We start from the raw sequence: 23694 nt of genomic DNA, 5'->3' as shown, positions 1-23694 counted from the left end.
AACTCAATACCTGCATAATCCACTAATGCCTCCCAACATATCTTCTGATTTGGCACGTTTTCTAAAATTTTGCAGCGAGCTAATTTGGCATTAACCGGAACAATATGCTTCTGATGTTTTGAAATTGGCAGCTTAATCTTCATAGTAATCATTGCAACTGTAAGTTTAATTTGAGTTGCTGATGACCCGGGGCTTAATAGGTTGGTCCTTAATTCACCACCGATCAATTGTACCTCAAGATTTTCACTAATTTTAGTGTCAAATACACTGCCACGACCTTCAACAAAAAGGATCTCTCTATCATTGTGTTGTATAGCAGGCAAACTCCTATCAGCTCTTCTAACATAGCAATCATAAGGGACACAATCATCAACCTTCACTCCTAGCTTAGCTTGTATTTCCAAAGGCAATAAAACTGTCACATGAGGACTCTTATCGCTGGTAATACTGAAATTCACATGAACCACTTCTATTCCTTGGTCAAACTGAAGACGAAGAAGAAAGAAGAACATGGGCATCTCTGAAAAGAAACAGACTTCATTTGGTATATTTTTTATCAGAACCATCAAGAAGGTGTTCAGTAAACAAAAACCTGGTACAATTTCTTGCAAGTGTATTGGAAAGCCCTCCCATAATGCAGACTCGATTTCTTTTTCAACATACCAATGAGCAAGAACTTGGAGATATGGGGATCAGCTTAGACATATAGCACACTTATGAAGAAAATTAGAAGGGAAAGTACCATGTAACCAATCTAGATTTGCTTATATCACCATAACACTATACCAAGGTTGCTTACATATTTTCCTGGTGGACCCCTCACCATTGGAAGATAACAAACTAGAGTTATGCATAGTATATGGCGTATGTAACAGAAAATATGAATTTCGGAATATCTACCACATGAATTGCTCTGGAGCTTCTTCCTTGACATTTTTTCAAACACCTTTTGCCCATCTGATTGCCTGCTCATGGGAAGTCAAAGTTTCCTTTATCTCAATAGTCATCATCTTGGAATCGTCATTCATCGACTTGAATGCCGTATAAGAACTGGTACCACCACCCATCAAACAAGAAGGCGCTTCAGCCAACTCCGGGAGGGTTTCAAGAGTAATCGGCCCTCGGTTAAAATCTCCTTCAACATGGTTAGATTCTTTGGAATCACCTAAGTGAATTACTCCTTCTACACTATCAGATTGTTCCGCATCACATGATTGAGTTACTGAAGCTTCTTCAACTTCATTTGACTCGGCATTGTATGTTTCTGAAACTTTTGGTCCTACTGTACTTTCTTGAACTTCTTTAAGAACGTGGCTGATTCCAAACTTCTCTAATAATTTGTCCAGTTGCCAGTTCATTTTATCCAATTTTGCCCCCATCCAAACACTAGCCGACTGAAATTTCATCGCAAAATCCTCATATTCTGTTTCCTCTGCCATGGCTATAAAACTCCCAAAGGTGCCAAGATTAGGCTCTGATACCATTTATAATGTACTCAAGAAATTAAGAAGAGAATTGGGCAGAAAAGAGAATTTTATTACTCAAAGAATTCGATACAACTACAGTATCACTGTATGAATGGAATAGCTACACTATAAACTCCAAAGTTAGCCTTAAGCTTCAATGATGGTTCCCTGTAATAAATGAATAGAAAATTAGGAAGGGAAGAAGAAAAGAGAAGGAGAGATCGAGAGAGAGAATTTGAGGTGTGAAAATATCCATAAATGTCTAACTGCCCTAGCTCATAATCTGTTGGAGTATTTAGTTGAGCTGGAGTAAATCCTGAGCGTTGATCTATTCTAATCTTCACTGTCCAGATGTACCGAATTAACTAACTCATTAAACATATGTCGTCTCCTCCGTCGCCCACGTACCCTCCAATTCCGAACCCTTATTTGACCTCAGCTCGTCCTACGGACATAACATTTTGAAGACTAGAAAAAGGTCACTCTTATGCAAAAAGGAATTTATAATGAGCATTTAAGAATATCAAAATGTAAATGATAACAACCTTGAGAGCTGGAACTCAAACGAGTTACCAACTTTGAAAAAACAAATGAAAAAAGGACGATGCCATCTCTAATGTCATCCATTTAAAAGATAATAATCTAAATGACTGTCGGTTAGAAATGTAAGTGCTCTAAGTGTCCGGTCCAACAAAAATCAGGGACACTAACTACTTTATGACAAGAAAAGTGACAACCAATGAATGACAACAACCCTGCTGTACTATATTTAGAATCTCAACCTAATTCAGGAAAGCAGTCTGACCTTGGGCTTTATACTTACTAGTATTCACTGTTACAACTTATAACTCGGAAAATCTCTTTGGACTTGGGGTTACCAGAGTGGTTTTTTTGATGAAGTAAGGTGTTTCATTAAAAAAGGCATCAAGTAGATGCATAATTACTGGGGCATAATTACAAATCAACCAAAAAAAAAAAGAAGAGAATTTTAGGCCCCTATACATTGGCTACCTCGAAAACTAGAGTGCTAATGAAATCCAAAAACTGTTCAGTACTCCCGTCCACTTAGCCTTTAGCACATCCCTTAAGAAATACCAACTCCTAGAAGAAAAAAATAGGTGTTTTGACTAAACTACTCTTAATTAATTAGACTCTTGATTATTTATTGCCTCGAGTAAATAAGGGCAAATCTGAAAAAAGAAAGTCAATTCCTTCTTGATTATGTAAGTGGACACTTATTTTGAACCAAACTAAAAAGGCTAAGTGGACATTTATTTTGACCGAAGGGAGTATTGGATACTGGGAACAACATTGGCCCAGCAAAAAAGGTTGACTAAGCACTTGGTTTTAAGTGCTTGAATGGAAGTTGAGAAACCATGCAAATACACCAAAAAATTGCAGCAGGGATCATATTCCAGATCTTTCTAATGGTCTTATCAACTATTCGCAGACTCCAAAACATTTGAGCTTCTCTCAAACTTTGTGGCATTACACAGCTTAATTTAAAAATACATAGGAACATGTTCCAGAGATCATATGCTAATGGGCAGTGAAGAAAGAGGTGGTTGACTGTCTCCTGAATTCTCTTGCAAAAATAGCATCTGTTGATCAACTGTAATCCTTCCCTATTCAGATTATCTAGAGTAAGACATGCATTGTTTAGTGTAATCCACCACATAGTTAGTGGTTAAGGAGAAAAAAGGTAACAGATACTTCAAGAAGACGGAATACTGTCATGGTATGTTCCAAGGGACTCGTATATGTTATGTAAAAGAGCAAGTCATCGATACTCTTGGCAATTACTAAATTACCAGACCTAAGATCCACCATATAAATGGTGTATAGACACTTGTTTTTTGAGAAAAAACTGGTACAGACACCTAAGAAGAGATTCCTCTTGTACTAAGGCTGGAAGTGAGGTTTTGGTGCAGCAATTCCTCGCAAGAATATACAGAACCTTTATTCAATATGTAATAGATCTTACCATTAAAACTTTGTTTTGTCGCTGCAACTCACGGCACAATGACTCCAGTTTATCCCGAACAGCAATAGCTGAATTAAACGAAAGAAAGAAGTGAGTACTCTTCTTATGCCAGTTCATAAGCAGGCGCCTTGCTAGGATGGCTTTGCCTCCAACAAGTTACATATGCTTCAAAAACATATTCGCTTTAGAACACCAAACAAGTCTTTCAAATATGAAATAAACAATAAAAATGTGAAACCCAAAAAAATGGATATCTATTGAAATTGCAAAATAGAAAAATCTTTTAGCCTACAGACTATATATCTGCATAGTAGCTTCAAGAAGTAATTATCTAGTTATCATTTAATTCTTAAATGGTGCACTCATGAAACTCCTACGTATATAAAAAATTGGGTGTCGTTTACTGAGAACCATCTGTTTTTGCAGGTTCTCTACTTTTGGTATACCTCTTGCATACAGGTGTTTTGCCCAGCTATCAATTAAAAATTATTACTTTATCAACAACAATCTAATTCTAAAAATTAGGAATACTTTGGAATACTTGCATCTTAATTTAATTTGATTTCCACTCGGCTAAAACTAAATTAATAAAGATTTTAAAAATCTTAATTGGTAAAGCCACGTTTGGTTGAAGGGGAAGAGAACGTATTTGTTTACTGCCACAAGCAGAATTAATCATCCTACCAGTCGTGTTGTTTGGTAGAGAAGGAAGAAAGTAAAAGACCTTTACTTCCACCTTCCCAACAAACTCTGAAGCAATATGTTCTTGTAAATGGGCTGCACCTCCTATTTTACTTCCATTCCTCCTTTATTTCCAAATGTAACTTCCTAATGAAACGAAGGAAACACTGTTAACCCCACTTCTAACTCTTCTGCTACCGTCCTTATTCAACACCACCCATACATAGTTCAAGTCTGAATCTCAACTTTGAGGAGATTTTTCATCAAATACAGGTAATATCATAATGAACTGAACAGTTGAAAAGCACCACCTATTGCTATGGAGCAAAGCTAAATATTAATTTTAGCCCTGCAGCTTTGTTCCAGAGGGAACTACATAGGCTTCTTTGACAAGTGAATGGTTTATTGACAAAGAGGGAAACATCCTATATACAAGAGTTATACACCAATGGAAACATACATGAGACATTCCTTTCATGAAGTTAGCCAAGTCATATATACACATTGGAGTATCATGTAGGCACCAATAATATACAAAAAGCAACACTATCATCTCTAACTTAAAACTTTTTCTAAATGTTGTAACTTAAAATACTGATTTTTCTTCCTTTCAATTCTCAAAGAGCTATGATTTCTTCAAGGGAGTCATCTACTTGCTTGAGGGGTCACATTGCATGTTCTATTTTCTCTACTACACTGCTTTTGCCTCTTCCGACAGTCAAGAAATGCCTTGACAGTATAATGCCTCATCCGGAAAAAGAACTAAGCATTAAATTCACCAATTTCTGCCTATCCTACAATGGATCAATAGCTGAGGTACATCTTCCCTTATTCTTTACACAAACAAAACCCCAACTAATATGAATATCCTCAAATTGTCTGCAATAAGGATTCTCATCTTCTGTATGCAGATGATATTCTTATTTCCTATGGAGCTAATAGATCACAGGTACTCTACCTCAACCTCACACTCCTGACCTTTAAAGCTATCTCTGGACTACACATAAATAGGTGGCAGCATTATATATCCAGTTAACATAGTCCCTAATTTGGAGGACCCAGCAGAGCTAATAGGTTGCGGTGTGGGTACATTCCCTAGCACTTATCTGGGTCTACCATTGGGGGCAAGATTCAAATCATCAGAAATTTGAAATGGAGTGATGGAGAAATTTGAAACGGAGTGGTGGAGAAATTTGAGAAAAGGCTAGCTTCCTCGCAAATGCAATACCTCTCTTTTGGGGGCAAATTATCTAAATAGCATCTCCTTGTATTCAAACATCTCCTTGTATTGAAGTTGGAGGTTTCCTTTAATCTGAAGTTAAGCTTGTTCTTGTGTGTTTAAGGTAAGATTTCATCCCTCCTACATGTTCTTGAGGTTGTTTGGTCTTTATACAACTTGATGGAGGTTGAATTTGTGAAAGGAGAGCTTAAGTCATGTTAGAACTTGTATTGGTCTCATGGGTCTGTTTTGAACTGGGCTGTTTTGAACTTCTTGTTGTTGTGATATTAAGATTGTTTTCTTGAATATGGATAGTAGATGATGTTGTTATTGTGCTGTTATTGATACGCCTCTTGAATACGGAGAAAGGAAGTGTATAAGATACTGTATACGAAGCGTATATTGGGCTGCCTTGGTGTATATCCTTGATTGTTGTTGATGTGAGTGTATATGGGGCTGTTGTTGTTGTTGGCTGCTGGTTATGTTGTAGTAATTAAGGAATAGGGGAAATGCTGCCCATTTGATTTTAGAATTGATTTATCGTTTGATATACGCAATATACTGGCGTTATCTAAGTTCATATATATATTCCCTTGTTATAGGATTGGCGTAAGCGTTACGATGAGTTCATTGTTGGATTGTATTGACGACTTGAGGTATGTAATGGCTATCCTTTCTTTTCTTGGCATGATCCCGTACATAGTAAGCACTTATAGAATCTTAAAGAAAAGGGAACTATTGTTTAGAGCGGTCTTAGAGGTGTAATGCTTCTTAGGATGGTATTGTATCTTCCGAGGGCATTCTATCCGCTCCTTTCAGTAGAAGAGTTAGAAAGAGACATGTTGACATATTCATAGATTTCAGTCTATACTTGATATACAGCATGATATACATATATTTTTCTTTAGCCTGGCCACTTGGTCAATGAGACATTTTCTCTAGCCTGGCCAGGCTACAAGCATAAAGCAATGGGGATATGGGATGGCATCATAGAGAAGACGGAGAAGAAATTAGCAAAATGGAAAGCTCAGTATCTTTCTTTAAGGGGCAGGCTCACTCTAATAAATTCAGTCCTAGATTCTTTGCCCACTTATGTGGTGTCTTTGTTTCCTATCCCTACCAAGGTGATCAAGAGGCTAAACTAACTGAGAAGAGAGTTCTTGTGGCACGGTAACAAAGAAGGAAAAGGCTATAATCTGGTTAAATGGAAGGTAGTCCAAAAAAACAAGAAACAGGGGGGATGGGCATTAGGAACTTAAGGCTACACAACAATTGTCTTATGATGAAGTGGTTATGGAGGTTTAATGAGGAAGAACATTCACTATGGAGAGAGGTTGTTCAAAGTAAATATGAACAACATAATCATTGGTGTACAGATGAAATCAACAACACTTATGGTGTGGGAGTTTGGAAAACTATCAAAGCTTTGTGGAACATGCTGAAAGAAGATACATGTCTTAGAGTGGGCAATGGCTCTAAGATACTGTTCTGGAATGATGTTTGGATAAATGGTACTTCACTTAAGGATGCTTTCCCTGATCTGTTCTCCATTTGTTCAAATCCGAATGCTACAATTGGTGATTGCTGGACGCCTCAAGGTTGGAACCTGCTTTTTAGGAGACATCTGAATGATTGGGAGGTGGACAAAGTGGCAGAACTTTTGAAGGATATTGGTTTGTTCACTGGTACAACCAATATACCTGATGCTATTAGATGGAGACACAACTCTGATGGAGCCTTTTATGTTAAGAGGTTGTACAGGAAAAGAAACATGGTTGCTAGTGAAGGGAGACCAGGTTTATGGAAGAATGTTTTGGAAAGTATAGCACCTACAAAGGTGAGATGCTTCACTTGATTGGTTGTAAGAAGGGCATGCCTAACTCAAGAGGTACTTCAGAGAAAAGGCCGAACTGTTGTGCCCAGATGTTTTCTATGTATGCAGACAAGAGAAACAAACAGCCAGCCATCTCTTTCTTCATTGTAGATTTACAGCACAATTATGGTCAATATTCTTAGGTCTTGCAGAAGTCAAATGGACAATGCCTGTACATACTGCTGATTTACTAACCTGCTGGATCAGAAGAGGGGGAAGCAAGAGCCAGAAAAAATGGTGGAGGGTAATCCCCGCCTGCATTTGGTGGATAGTATGGAAAGAAAGAAATGGGAGATGTTTTGAAGATACATCAAATTCTATTCAGAAAGTGAAGGAGAATTGTATTGTATCTTTCTATTTTTGGTGTAAAGAACAATGTATAGAGAATGTAGATGACCTTGTAGATTTACTAGGAGCACTGTAAGTTTATCTTTATCTTTAAAATCTTTTTCTTCACTGTCTGTTTTGGAGGTCGCCAGCATACCCTTAATGCTGAAGAATACAACAGTACCAGTTTCTCAACCCAAAATAAAAAAATAAAAAAAACTAGATATGCCTGGCCTACGGGTCAGTGAGACAGTATTGCCTGGCCGACGGGTCAGTGAGATTTTCCAGTTGTCTGGCCACTTGGTCAGTGAGATATATGATATTATTATATTGCATTTCATATGAGTCAGATCAGGTGAGATGTTCAGGGCATTCTTTGGCCTCCAGATTGTTACATTTTCCGTTCAATTTCAGCTTCAGTTATCTGTTGCCTTACATACTATGTACTAGGTACATTGTTTCGTACTGACGTCCCTTTTGCCGGGGGCGCTGCATACATGCCTGCAGGTACAGATAGACAGACTGACCGACCTTCCCAATAGACAGAACCTGATATCAGTTGATTGGTGAGCTCCCTTTGTTCGGAGTTGCCAGGTCTTTTGGAGTCTTACTTCTGTGATTACAGACATGATGGGTAGGCGGGGGCCCTGTCCCGACCATGATACAGTTATGTTTTCTCTAGAGGCTTGTAGACGAGTCCTGTCTATAGTATGCCAGTGTGATAGCTTTGTATGTCTATTTTGGTAGTGTTGGTTTTGTACGACCATAGCAGCCTCGTCGGCTAGCTCAGTTGTATATATATGTTTGGGTGTGTGTACCCAGTTCAGACCAGATAGCCAGTGTTTATGTATATTCAGACTGTGGCCTTGCCGGCTTGTTCTTTCTGTGTGCAGTTAGGCCCTATCGGCCTAAGTTGAGGGTTACTCCAGAGTTACAGATCCACAGTGGTTCGCTCAGGCCAAGTGTGGCACCAGGTGCCGGCCACGCCTCTCCAGATTTGGGACGTGACAATAATATTCCTCAACCTAAGTACCCTTTAAGACCTTCTCATTCCCAATTATCAGTCCCGGCGTTGCTTCTGACCAGAAAAAAAAAAAGTCAATCCAAAAAGGAGGGCCAACTCCAAAAGACAATATCCAGGATAACATAACAATGATCAGAAACAGGGCCTGGACGGATATCCTGTACTAGAACAGGAAAACATCAGGTGCCAATCCACTTGAGAGAGAGAACAATCAATGAAAGTTGTTGTTCTCAATAACAGACCATGTAAACTGTGCATTATAACTAAATGCTTAGCGCATTTGATCGTTGATGCTTAAACCCTTCCTTCGATTCTTAAATCATGTAATTAATTTGGATATTTTTTCTCACTTAAAGAAATAATTGAGAAAAAGGTATGCAATTGCGCTATAGATAGGACCATTAACTTCCCCTTGATTACAACAAAATATTCTTCCACAAGCACCTAGACAGATAATTCCTGCATGAATAACTACACTGGCAATCTGTCAGACCAGCATAGATATATCAAATAGTTGTGTAATGATGTTGGGCATAATTTACTGTATTGTACTATCCGATTTTCCAGTATTTTTACCGTGTTTTAGCCTGTTCATATGACAACTGATCCAACTACTTTTGTTGTTGTAGGAAGCTGCAAGTTGATCAAGGGAAATTGCTTGATTAAACTGAGGGAAGCTAAGAATGTTTCATCAAGTAGACAGGTCCATGATAATATCTGGAACATTGGAGCAGCTAGATGCACTTTTGAATGGCAGGAGTTATTTGCAACCCAAGCTTATAGCAAGAAAGGAAGTTTGGAGCTTTAAGGCCTTGTCTACCAAGCTGCTAGCAGGAACCTGAAGGACTTCAAGCATTGTCTCGCGTTGCAAGGATTGTAGCGAGAGTATTTTGAATCCTTGCAGAACTTGGTAAGGGAACTTTTGTCCAACGAATTTTATATCAGCTATTTAAGCCAAAGAAAACGCATTCTTCCAAAACAAATTCACAGTTTGGGCATCTTTGCTGGGAACAATATCACACAGCAGAGAATTCACGTTGGGGATGCAGAACACATCAAGAAATGCGACAATACTGGGAGAAAATTCGACACGAGTTTTTTTTTTTTGAAACTGGTAACTTTGTATTCCTCAGCATTAAGGGTATGCTGGCCACCTCCAAAAATTTACACTTTACTGAAAGAGAAATACTTACAGTAATCCTAAAAAGTCCACTAACTGAACTTCCTCTTCTACATATTGTTCTTTACACCAAAAACTTAATAAAGTAAAGACCTTCCATTGGATCTTCTGCAATGAACTCTCTCTGCCTTTAAAAATTCTGTCGTTTCTTTCCTTCCAAATGTTCCACCAGATGCAGGCAGGGACTGTTTTCCACCAAATCTTCTGACTCTTGCTCCCTCCCCTTCTTATCCAACAGCTTAGAAGGTCTGCAGTGTGTTCAGGCATAGTCCAGTTCACCTTAGCCAAATTAATGAACAATGCCCAGACTTGTGCCGTAACTTTACAATGAAGGAAAAGGTGATTGTTTGTCTCTAAGGCCTCCTTGCATAATGTGCATCTTGAAGCAATGTTTATTCCTCTTTTCTGCAGTGCTTCATGAGTCAAGCAGGCTCTCCAAGCTACCAGCCAGGTGAAACACTTCACCTTAGTTGGTGCCATACTCTTCCAAATGGATTTCCAAGGTTCTGGTGTCCTCCCTGAAATTTCAGTCAAACCCTTATTGTACAATCTATTCACAGAGAACAGTCCATCTTGATTATGCTTCCATGTCAAATTTATCTGGCTCAAAATTAGTTCCTTGAAATCCACCAATTACTGTCAGTAGTTCTGCTACCCATGCTATTTCCCAATCATTTAGAAGTCTTCTGAAAACTGAATTCCAGCCTTGGGGAGACCACATCTCCTCGATTGTACTATCTGCATTTGTGCTTATAGAAAATAAGCTAGGAAACAGTAGTTGTAATGTCCCCTGTCCACTCCAATTTTCCTTCCAGAAAAGAATCTTGTCACCCCTACCCACCTTGTAGTTAACATTTGCCTTCAGAGCCAACCAGAAAGCTCTAATGGTCCTCCATACCCCCACACCATAGGTATTTGTCACCTCATTTGTACACCATTTCCCATTTTGGCTATACCTATGTTGGATTACCTCTTTCCATAGTGCCTGATCTTCCTGATTATATCTCCATAACCACTTCATGAGTAAGCTTTTATTCTGTAATTTTAGGTTCTTCACCCCCAATCCTCCATGCATTCTGCTTTGTTGAACTACTTCCCAATTTACCAAGTGGAACTTTTTTTCCTCATTGTTTCCTTGCCATAGAAAGTTTCTCCTTAGAGTGTCCAAAGCCTTAACCACCTTGCTTGGGATAGGAAATAAGGACATCACATATGTTGGCAAAGAATCCAAGACTGGGTTGATTAAGATGAGTCTTCCTCCCAAGGATAGGTATTGAGATTTCCATAGAGCTAGTTTCTTTTCAGTCTTCTCTATGATGCCATCCCAAATTTCCATTGCAGTATGCATTGATCCAAAAGGCATTCCAAGATAAACAGTAGACAAATTCTCAATCTTGCAATTCAAAATGCTTGCAAGCACTTGGATCTGCTGCACCTCCTTGACTGCGAATATACTGCTCTTCCTCCAGTTGACTTTCAGCCCAGAACATGCTTCAAAAACCACTAGTATCACCCTCAGATGGCAAATCTGTTCCTGATTTGCCTCGCAAGAAACTACTGTGTCATTAGCATACAATAGATGGGAGATTTCCATAGCCTCATTAGCCCTATTTCTCACATTAAATCCTCTGATCCAGCTATTTTGAGAAGCAATTCTCATCATGATGTCCAAGCCTTCCATAACTATAATGAAAAGGAACGGGGATAAAGGGTCCCCCTGCCTGAGCCCCCTTTCTGCAGGAAAAATACCCACAGGTTCTCCATTTACTTGAATAGAGAACCTGGTAGTTTTAATGCAGAACTCCATCCACTTTAGCCACCTGTAATCAAACCCCATTTGTCTTAGAGTGCTGATAAGAAAATTCCAGTTCAAATGGTCATAGGCTTTTTGAATATCCAGCTTGCACATCACTCCTGGCTCTTCTCCTCTAAGTTTGGTGTCAATACACTCACTTGCTATTAAAGCAGCATCCATAATTTGCCTCCCCTTTATGAATGCCATTTGGTGCTTATTGACTAACTTGCTCACCACTCTCTTTAACCTTTCGGCCAGCACTTTGAAAATTATTTTGTACACACCAGTGATCAAACTAATGGGCCTAAAGTCCCTTAGTTCAGTTGCACCCACGTTCTTTGGAATCAAGGCCACAAAGGTGGCATTGACACTTTTTTCAAACATCTATTGAGAATGAAAATTCTGAAAAGTCAGCATCAAATCCTCCTTCAAAACATCCCAAAATGCCTGGAACAAGGCCATTGTGTATCCATCCAGGCCAGGTGCCTTGTCAGCAGCACACAGTTTGATCCCTTCCCATACTTCATCTTCTTCAAATTGCCTTGACATCCATATTTGCTCTTCTCCAGTAATGCTTTGGACACCTTGAATGTTCAAGTTTGGTCTCCATGCTTTTGTCTCACTGTAAAGGTTCTGATAGAATTCTAGAATTGCATTCTGAATATCCATAGGTCAAAGGAGCTAACTCCATCAACCATTAAAGTGTCAATAGTGTTGAATCTTTTGTGAGCTGTGGCCATCCTGTGAAAATACTTTGTGTTTTTGTCTCCACTCTTGATCCATTGCACTCTAGATCTTTGTCTCCAGGCTATCTCTTCATTTCTAGCCACTTCTTCATACTCCATAGCCAACTGAGCCTTCTGCAATTGCTCATCTTCAGTCAGAGGTCTTTGTTCTTGAATACCTTCTAGGCTGCCAACTTGTTCCAGTATTTTGTCTTTTCTTTCCCTCCAGTTTCCCTTATTCTCCTTGCTCCATTCTTTTAAGTTTTCCTTTTAACAAGTTCAACTTTGCAGCTAACTTGTAGTCTGGTCTTCCTGTAACATCAAAGGAGCTCCACCATTCCTGCACTTTGCTTTTGAAACCATCCACCTTCAACCACCAATTTTCAAACTTGAAATAAGTTTTCTTAAAGGACCAATCTCCGCATGTTAGCATGATTGGATTATGATCAGATCCCAGGTTTGGCATTACATCCTGTTTGATCTGTATTAACATTTCATCCCAAAGTGTTGAAAAGAGAAATCTGTCAATCCTAGAGGCAGTTCGGTGATTTGTCCCCCCTCTCCAAGTATAGGACCCCCCCAAAATAAAGGAGGATCCACCAACTCCATCTCATTGATGCACTCAGAAAATTCCTTCATAGCACCAGATAGCCTGCTACATTCAGTTCTTTCATATGGGAACCTTGTGACATTAAAGTCACCACAAACCACCCACGGACCCTCACATAAAGCCCTCATAGCACCTATCTCCTCCCACAGTTGCCTCCTTACAATTCTCCCATAATCAACATAAACTGCTGTAATAAACCAGATGAAATCCTGATTTATCCCACACAATTTACAAGTTAAACTTTGATTCCCATTTTCCACTATTTCCCCTCTCCACTGCCTCTTATCCCATAACACTATAATGCTCCCCCACCCCCCACCCCAGTGCTTAATGACTCAAGCCATACACCCCCCACCGATCTCTTTCCCCAGAGTTGTTGTAGATAATTTCCCACTTCCCCACTCAATTTTGTTTCCACCAGAACATAATATCAGCCCCCCATTGTTGTATTCTACTCCTTACAGTATTCCTTTTACTCTCCATATTCAACCCCCTCACGTTCCAAGAAACTATTTTTATCTTCATTATAAATGAGTTATTAGTTCCCTCCCCCTACTTCTTGATTCACTCCTTGGTTCCCCATCTTTGAAATTCATATCAAATATCAAATTTCTTAGCTCCCTAGGAACTGTCTGTTTATCAGCATTATGTTCTATTGAGATAGCTGAAGTTATCCCTTTTTCTCTTCTCTGGTCAATCTTTGTGAATAAAGCTTCGGCCTCCCTAGAGCAACCTTCAAATGCTACTCCGAATTGCTGGCTCATCCTCACAATATTACCCTAAAACCACAGGTTTGATCTCATCACTGCTTCCTTTTCACATTCAGAAAAATCTGTTTGTATGGGAGTAAGCTCTCCCAGTAGAGTTATCTGGTTTGTGTTCCCATGTTCTTCAATTTTCTCTTCATCCTCTAGACTTTCAGTTGGCAAGACCATCTGCCCATCTTCTTCTTCTTCTTCAAACTCTTGGTACTGATCCATTCCTTTATCTCCTGCATCTTTCCTCCCCGACCCAATATTTAAATTCGCCACTTTCTTAAACCCTAAAACTGGGGAATCTGTGTGAAGTGGTAATTTAGAAGAGGAGGGAATTGAAATTGCCTTTTGCATGTTGGTAAAAGCTTCCCAATTGGCAAAGCATTCGAGGAATTTGGATGCCATCTCTTTCAAGTTGTTGAAGTGATTCTTATAGCCATTTACAGTGGAACTATCGGGAGTTTTAAGTTCTATAGAAGATGCACGTGACCCACCATGTGATTCACTTAAAACTGGTCCCTTTTCAGACTCATATTGGGCCAAACAATTAAATTTATTTGGGCCCAGAATTAAACCCTTCGCAGATCCAACATAAATCTGGCCCTTCTCAGTATTTGAATTTAAACCTACTGCACGTGCCACTGCAGAATCACATGCAAAGTCAGCAACATCTGACTTTTCCTTCTGCTTAGCGACTGTATATGTACTTTTACCCAGTGTCTTCGATATCTGCTGGGTAAAAGAATGTAACACCTCTTTCTCCTCTTCTTCTCCGATAACAACTCTCGCCGGAGATTCCACCCAAACCTGGAGGGTAAAGAGAAGTCTGCCTTGCTGCAGGGTGACTTCTTTAGGAACCTCTCTACCATCTCCTTTGACTCTGATTCTAACCCACTTTAGATGATTCCGGAGTTGAGTCTCTTCCTCTGTTTCCAGCCAGCCTCCACAAAATTCACCAATGACTTTGAAGACTTCAGATGACCAGAATTGGAGCGGCACACCCACAACCCTAATCCAGACGGAATTTGGCATATTTCCTTTTTCTATGACTCCTGATAAAGAAGACCACCACTGAAGATTGATTTGGGCTCTTTTCCAGCGCCACTCCCCTTTCAGGACTTGCTCAGCTATGCTATTGGATGGAAATTCAAACATAAATCGATTTTCTCCCATGGCATTAATATTGAGCCCATGGATCTGTTTCCAAGTGGAAGAAGTCCATCTTCGTAGGTCATGCAAAGTTGGAACTTCCTCATTTACAAAGTAACCAACCAAGCATCTGCCAAGTACCATACCATATTCTGATGACGTGCCATACCTTCCTTTATCTGAATAACTTCTCCCCCTCTTTAATGCAGAACCTCCAACCACTCAAATGTTCGACCATTTATAGCTTTTAATTGCTTCTGCATATTGGAACTCTTTGTCCACAAACCTAGGCTCCTCACATTAAATTTGTCAACAAAGCTATTAATGAATCTGCCAATCTTGTCAGCCAGATAGGTCCAGCCAGCATTAAACGATACTTCGGGTATGATTATCACCGCTCTCCTTCTCCCTCATAAACTGATAATGCTAATATATCTGCCAAAGCCATTAAAATTCCTGGAGCAACATGTCTCAGAGAAACTCTCTTCTCTTCCATCTTCTCACTACATTGCCTCGTACCTTTGATGCCTCCCTCATGTTCTGGACTATCCATTCCAAAGTCTTCTTGTTCAATGAAACTCTTCTGATGAAATTTTTACCTCTTTCGGTCCAGTCAAACCAATGTTCTGCTGTGTTTGAGGATCTAGTAATATCATAAGACTTAAAGCCTAGCGCGAAATAAATGCTATCATATTTCTTCTAGAAGGTTGAAAGAAAAAGGAAGTAGAGTGAGAAATCCTGTGATCAGAAGGACCACCGGTGTTAGGGACCAGTATCACAAAGCAACTTTAGTGCATTGCCTCGAGATAAGTGCCTAGGAGCATTCTATAATTTTTATCCTCATAGATTCCATATTTGGGAATTAAGTACACGAGTTTTTCTTCTCTTTTATTTCATTTAATTTTATAATTCTTAATTATAGGTTAGGGTACGACATGAATGTTGACATTTGAAGCTTGAATAATTATATTAATTTTTGTATTGGTTTATTTATTTAATCCCGAGCTTAATTATTTGATAGTTTGGCCAACTATTGGATCTATGAATCTAGAATTTGAACTCGAAAGTGGTATTTTAGACTGCAATAGAATTAAATACAACAATTGAACCTGAGCATCAGGGTACAAGATTCACGGCTAGAATAGACATATACCTAATCGTCTTGCTTGGTTATTATACAAGAATTATTAGTGCGTTCTTGTTAATTCTAATTCCATAGACATATACGTGTTAGGTCAACTCAAATAGGTGAGTACGAACACGAGAGACTCTTATTAGCAATATAAACCCTATAAATCAACAATCCAGATAAATCAACTAGTTAATGCAAGTGAATAACTTAATACGATTATTAGCTGACCCATAACCCCAGAATATTTTCTCCGATTGAATTTAGTCTCTAAGTTTGCTTACTTATTTTCTTTACTTGCTTATTTTCTAGTTTCCTAGTCTTTTTAGTTAATCAAAATCACTTTAAGAAGTCGCTTGAATAAATAATTAGCATTAGTTTAATTTAAATAACGTTGATAACAAGTCTTTGTGAGATGATACTAGATCTTATCACTGTATTACTTGTCGACCATGTATACTTGTGTGTGTGTTTGGCCTTAACATGTGACGTCTAACCCAACAAATTATCATCGCTTGTGAAAAAAATATAATTAATCCATGTCCCGAGGAAATAGGGAAAACAAATTATGAAAAGGAAGCCCAGAGCTGAAAATAGCAAAATTAAGAATATAATAGGACACCTGAATCTCTTTCTGCAAGAACTTGCTGATACTTCAAAGTGAATTCCAGAAACTCTTTTTCAGACTTAAAAGTACGTTTTACAGTCTTCCGTTTGGTTTCAGAGGCTTCCTACAAATTATACCAAAAGAGTGAAGTTAAAAAACATTCAGAAAAGAAGGGAACCACTATATAACTTGATATAAGAAACAAAATCCAAAAATTTGATAGCAAGAAAAGAAACAGAAAACACAAAACTCATTTTTTGTTAGTAATGGGGGAAACGAAAAGGAAAAGCAGAAAAGAAGCACCCAAGGGAAAGCTAGACTGTTGTTACTACTTGCCAGCCAGATGACCAGAAGGCTGAACCCTAGTAATAAAGGAGGAATTCTGCAGTTCATTTTAAGACCAGCTCAGAGAGCTGATGGAATAGAAGTACATGAACCACAATAATGGTAACTACAAGATGGAAAGTTACTTATATGCAATAACATGAGTAGCTGATACTTGCAATGTATTGAAACAGTATGTAATTTATGAGTAGCTGACATGATTCTATTTATAGCGACACTAATTATGCATGTATAGGTAGTGAACTCTGGATTTTTGAAGGATTATTTGGCTACTAGGATTTCATTTATAGCATCTCTTTTGACAGCATTTCTACATTCTCCAAGAACCATCTCTTGATTTCGTTCACTTGGGAATTGCTCATTTCTATGATCAGTATTACGAGAGATAAAATTTGAGTTTGCTTTGCCAACAAATTTCTTAATTTTACTGGCAATATCAACCCATCCCACAGCCTCTGTGATTTAGGAATAACAATGAAGTCCTTCCCTACCTTTGATAGAAACAATTCTGACATACCTCTGAATGTTAAAGTTTTGAAAGATATAGTAGGAGTATGTATTTTCTACATTGCCCCATCTTCCGCATATTTTCCCTTTCTGATGCAAGTCTGAGGCACTTGCAAGAGGATATTGAATCTTTAAAAGTGATTCTAAAAAGTTCTTACTCCTTTGAAGATATTCTTCAACCCGAATATAAGCAAGGAAGCAGTAGGAGATTGATTCAAACATGCTTTGCTTTTTCTTTTCTGCTGTTTTTTTCATGGTGGAATGTGTTGATAGCAACCCTCTAGTGAGAGTTATAAAATAGTACTTTTTACTCTGAAGATGTTGTCCAAGAAAGTTTGCGCACACCTCGATTATTTCACCAGATACTTGCTACCTCCCACCAGCATAGGTACCGGATAACTTTATCCACCAATACTTAAGCGGATGGGAAGAAATCACTTAGTATTTTTTGTCTTTGCTGGATTTGAACCTGAGACCTCATGGTTCTCCTCCACTTTATTAACCATTAGGCCACACCCTTCTGTGCGAGCTTACAGTACTTCGATGACCCTTCTACCTCTTCTCCATAAACTTCAATGTTTGTGAGGAACTCGAAGCCTGTGTATTTTGTTTCTAGAAAGGCCCATCCACACACTCTGACTTCAATGATTGAACAACCTCTACACCCTTGGCACTACACTAAACCTATGATTACTTGACTTTTCTCTTCTATATTTTATTTTCTTCTTATTCCTTCTCTTCTATTTGTATTTATTATTTACCATTGTTTCTATTAATTTAATTCCAATGACAGTAAACTCTATTACATTATTGATCCTCGAAATCTAAAAGTCGAAATTTTTCTCCAATTGGGTAGTTTTTTGTATTTAATAGGACCACTACTAAAGCTAGAAATGAATCAAGTTTGTCAATCCATAAATCCAGGTACCCCTTTTAATAAATTTGAACCTTCCCTCTTTTTTGTGCCGTTAGTAAGCCTAGTATTTTTAAACAATAGTAATAGCTTCCTTATTTCTTCATATGGTAAAACAGAAGTCTTCAGATTTGCTAGAACCCAATGGATTGGTATCAAACATGTCGAATCTATTTAGTTGAATGTAGTATAGCATTCTACATTCATTGATACTTTTTCCTTTTTATTTTACATCCTGTTTTTCTTTCTTTCCAAATTAAATGATTGTCTTCTTAGTTAACTTCAAAACCATCCTTTATTCTTCTATCTATAGATAGAGGGCTTATGATTCATAGAAATTTTAAGCCCAAAAAAAACAAGGTAATAAAGGTGACAAATAACGCCCTCACACGAAAAGATTTGCTGAAGAGATCTCTTTGAGATATCAATAAGTTAACACAGAGGATATTTTTCCTGCTTTTATTGATGTCATGACAATTCAGAAACTCTTGCAAAGAAGAACCTTGGTCCAAAGAACACCATTCTTGTCCTTCCCACCAGTCAAGTTGAAATCCTCTGTTTATTGGTGTTTCACCTGGTTGCTGGCAAGGGAAGCTGTTTTGACTCAAGAAAATCTCCAAAAGAGGAAGTTCTCTCTCTGTTCCAAATGCTATTTATGTGGTGAAGAGGCTGAGACAGTTAGCCATCTATTTTTACAATGCAAGATATCCGAGATAGGGGTCAGGTCTGAGTACACTTTACCCTCCCTAGACCCCACATTGTGGGATTGCACTGGGTATGTTGTTGTAAGATAACAAGCCAGCTTTCGAGGATAACTGTCAATCTTAGGGGTAGTGCTTGGGCAATGCCAAACAAGATCACCCAAGTACTATATAGCTGGGAAGAGTGAGGCAGGATCAGGAGCTGCAGACAGAGATAGATGGAGGATTGTCCCAGCCTGTATCTGGTGGACATTATGGAAAGAAAGGAATTCCAGATGTTTTGAAGACAGTAGCAGTGAAGTCCAAAAGATCAAACTGAACGGCATTAGACCTTTTTTGTTTCTGGTGCAAACAGATTTATCTAGAGGATATTGAGTCCATCATAGATATTCTAGGATCTTGTTAGTATGGTGGATCAGTATTTTTCTTTTTTGCCTGATGTAACTATGGTTTCAGCACAACCTATGTGCTAATCTAGTCAATACATGCAACTGTTACATTCTCACAAAAAAAAAATTGAAATCCTCTGCTTCTCCCGCATTCAGCTTTGATTCTCTGAGATTCTATTTATGTCTAACATAACTCCAATGAACCTATCCACCGGCATCTTCTCAAATAACCACCACGTTTTGAGACTTCCCTTCACAATTGTGATGGAATGCTAGGGTTCACACCCTTTAAGTTTGACTTTTTCTGTTAACCATTTTATTAATCTCTAAAAACCAAGCATAGCTCCGCTTTCCTCGTTGCATGTTTTCCTCAGACTAATCAGTTTCCTTCTCCAGAATGTGGCAACCTTATTGAAAAGTCTTCCCAGCCCTATCAACATATATCTCTAGGATGATGAAAGAAGACTTTCTCCACCCTTTCACCGCCACAATCTTCATATATCACCAATCTATCTTCAGTCTGTTGAAGTTTGAAAGAGATTATGAATATTCCATGCTCCTTCAGAGGACCAGCATAACATTCTACATACCTCCCGTAAGCTCGCCCTATCCTTCTTTAATCTACTCATGAAATTTCCTGAAATAACTCATTTTTTTTAAATAAGGGTTTGTTTGGTAATTTTTGCCAAAAGAAATTAAAAAGAAAATAGAAAAGAAGGAATTTAGTGGGCCAAGCCCAAAAAGGAAAAGGAAAAAAAAAATAAAAAGGAAGGGCTGAAGCCCAAATTTGAAAGAAAAGACAAGAATGATTTAAAAAGAGAAATGAAGCCTATGTAACAGAAGCAGAAAAGGCAGAAGCAGCAGAAAATACGCAGAGAAAGAAAAGAAAAGGGAGGGAGAAAAAGAGAGGAAAAGAAAAGAGAAAAATAGGGATTTTCAACCCTAATCATCAAGGTAATGCTTCTAATCTTTTATTTAAGTTTATTAAGTAATTATGGGTGAATTTTTGTGGAAAAAACATGGGGATATTTTGAGGAATTCAGAAAGTTTAGCTCTAGCGTTGTCAACCAAAATCATTGATTTGAAAGGGCAAATAGCGTCGGATTTTAGACTTCTATATATCGTTGGAATCCTCTCGTTAAGGCCTTTCCGAAAACATAAGTCTTGTCGGGTTTTGAACACATTGACCAGAGGGCATTTTCGTCTTTTAAAATTTGACTTTAACCGTTTAAGCCTCTAAAAATATAGAAGTGGTTTACCCTAAGGGTTTCGACCATTCTAAATCCGTTTTTGTGTAGTTTGAGGCAATCCAGAGACTCGAGAACGTAGTTTTGATTTATTGGGAAGTGTGCTTGAATTGTGAATTTGAGGTAAGTGAGACTTTAAGCTTTGGGTACTTGCTTTTCAAAACTCGTTTTAAAAATATATTTTGTCTGCCTGGTCCATGTGTTGGGGCGAGCGTGTGCTTGGCAGAATCGATGATCCTTAAGGCCAACCGCATATACTTTATTTTCAAATAATCCAAAACTCTCTTTATAAATTATTTTGTTATGTGATATAGTTGTGAGCCATGATATTGGGGCATTGTGTATGCTTCCCTTAGCATTGTGTATACTTCTTGATTATATTGGGGCATTGTGTATGCTTCCCTTAGCAATGTGTATGCTTCTTGATTATATTGGGGCATTGTGTATTCTTCCCTTAGCATTGTGTATGCTTCTTGATTATATTGGGGCATTGTGTATACTTCCCTTAGCATTGTGTATGCTTCCTGACATATTTGGCACAATGTGTATGTTACCGTGGATTCATAGTGTTGACTAATTCTTTAACTGCCACTTATGACGGTTTGTAGTGTAAATTGAGTTGAGATATATAATATATTTGATAAACAGTGGTTTGGACCTTGGTTGCTATTATATAATGATATATTCATGTGCATAATATTTCTGTGCTTGTTGTGTGTTTGTATTTTCTAACACTTGTTCCAGGGGTATCTGAAGTGGCGAGTCGAGGATCTTACTGGGTTAAATTTATGTATAACTCACTCCTTACCTGCATGTCCATGCAGATACTGTCGTTGAGAACGAGGCTGGTAATTGAAGACTTCGTGAGTGGATTCTGTTGCTGAGGTGAGCCACCGCATTGTTCCTGGAGGCAGCCATTTCAGCTTTATCTAGTTTATTTCTAGTTATTTCTTTTATTTTGGGTTTACATGCCCGACACTCAAACTCATGTAACTCTGTTAGATGCTCCATGGTCTTAGCGTGGGATGTGGGCTAGAGATTCTTTTTATCTTAGCGTTGATTGGTTTTCATAAATCGATTATGGATTTGGTTGGCGACTATTTCGCATTTTTATCATTAATAACGTTGTTGGACCTGCACTTATTTTCTTTTAGTGCTTTTGTAAATGATTAAGAGTATGATATATGGTTCGCCTGGCGGGTGGTGTTTGTTGGGTGTCAATCACGCCTAGCGGGTATTTTGGGACGTGACAAAGTTGGTATCAGAGCTTAGGCTTTAAGTCCGGGGTCATGGAGCAGTGTTTAGTAGAGTCTTGTTCATCGGTATGTAGGCGCTCATACTTATGACCTTGAGGCTACTGGACATCTAGGAAGTTTTTCCTTCTTTCATTCCTTATTTGTGAGTTGAGTTGAATCTAGTCTAATTGTTATAATACTTATTCCGCAGACGGCTAGGACATGCATATCCTCCTCTGCTAGATGTCACGGTTGATTCGAAAGTTTTTTTTAACGTCATATGTGCAACTGAGAGTGATACTGAGTACATGGAATGTTGTGTGCGTTGATTGTAGTTGAGATTGGACCGATGTACACTTTGGGATAGTTTTATTTACAAAGAAAATTCTGCCAAATATTTTTTTGAATGTTTAGGAGTTAGTGAAAATTTTGAACGTTAAGAAATCGTTGAATGAAAGGGTAGCGTCTGCGGGTTCCCTAGTCATCAAAAAATAAAAAAAGTGGTCAAATGATATTAAAAAAAAAATTGTGTAAGAGCGACCATCCAAATCTGGGGTTGTTGGTATAACTTTATATTATGAGTCTTATCGGTAAAGAGAAAGAGGGTAGCGGGAAAGCAAGAAGTGTAATTGCATACCCATGCCTAAGTTGTTGGGCTTTATGGTGAAAGATATTTTGAGGAAAGTGCTTAAATGGCTCTAAGATTAATGCCTCTTAAAGCGATTCACTATTATTAGTAACGTCGTGATGGTGATGTCATAAGTGTGACTGTGGCGTAATATTAAATATCTTAAGTGTATTAAGTATGAGCATGATAATGGCCCTATGAGATGCACAACTTGTTCGTGGAGTAGGTCCCTGGGTGAATTCCAGATTGTGAGCGAGAATAAGACTTAAGTATAAGAATTATTGAAACAAGATAGTAAGATGTTTAGCATGAAACTCAGTGTATAGTGGCTTGATTAGTTGTTGAAGGGAAAGACATGGAATATTAAAGACTATCACGCACCAAGAAAATAAATGAACCATATACGAAGTTGGAGTAAATAAGAAATGACATGATTGCCACAGATAACCAGTTCACACAGTTTTGTTAATATACGTTGTTTTCGATAAAGCACAAGCTTGAGGAAGATGAGAAACCCGTTAATGAGATGATATAGATGAGGATAAAGAGAAAAGTTGATACTTAGATGTGTGGAGTCTACTATTATTGGCCGGTCTATCAAACATGTGTGGACAAAGTTCAGAGTCATGATACGTTTATGTGCTGGAAAAAAAAAACATGGCGTTATTGACCTTGAGGTTATCTTTGATTCAGATTGAATAACTTCGTCTTGCCTTAAGCTTGATTGCCATAAAAAGACCGTTCCATTTTCCATTTCGATAGAGCCTAATATTGAGTTTGTAATGAGTTTAAAGGATTCAATTGGTATGTCCACAGACAAAGCAACCTCGTCGATAATATAGGTCATATCTAACTTTAACTCGAGGCACCTGAGTTGAATAACTAACTAGTGGGTTAGTGTGAGTAGTTAATAAGTTTTTGAATATGAGTTGGTAATAAGTTTTTGACTATTCTTTCAGCGAACCTACTAATTATGCCATATAATGGGGAGTTCGACTAAAACTTGGTATTGATATGCTGTCATTAATCTGGTATATTTTTATTTTTAATTATAGAATGACTGCAAAGTCAAAGGAAGTAAATTATAAGTTACAAGATTTCGTGATTGAGAGGTCATTATACCAAGTATAGAGCCCGGAAGTGCTTAATTTATGTTTGTTGGGGAGAACATTGAATCTATGCAGATTTTTATCACTAAGAGAAAA

General features: G+C 38.2%; 1 protein-coding gene and 1 long non-coding RNA gene across 3 annotated transcripts in view; one reads left to right on the top strand and one right to left on the bottom strand.

The window, feature by feature from the left end:
• The window catches only part of LOC132616179 (uncharacterized), a 57076-nt gene that overhangs the window by 25333 nt on the left and 8049 nt on the right, over nucleotides 1–23694 (bottom strand). For both annotated transcript variants that reach the window (XM_060330786.1, XM_060330785.1), the window contains exons 4-5: nucleotides 16540–16648; nucleotides 3451–3518 (exon numbers count right to left, since the gene is read on the bottom strand). In XM_060330786.1, coding sequence (XP_060186769.1) covers nucleotides 3451–3518; nucleotides 16540–16648 — 177 coding nt within the window. The remainder of the gene's footprint in view (nucleotides 1–3450; nucleotides 3519–16539; nucleotides 16649–23694) is intronic.
• On the top strand, nucleotides 19629–21759 carry LOC132616180 (uncharacterized). The gene is made up of 2 exons (XR_009573038.1): nucleotides 19629–20749; nucleotides 21451–21759. It is a non-coding gene; the product is annotated as an uncharacterized LOC132616180 (long non-coding RNA).

This window comes from Lycium barbarum, chromosome 10 (assembly GCF_019175385.1).
Source record: "Lycium barbarum isolate Lr01 chromosome 10, ASM1917538v2, whole genome shotgun sequence".
Taxonomy (NCBI): Eukaryota; Viridiplantae; Streptophyta; class Magnoliopsida; order Solanales; family Solanaceae; genus Lycium; species Lycium barbarum.
This window is presented reverse-complemented; position numbering and strand designations above follow the sequence as displayed.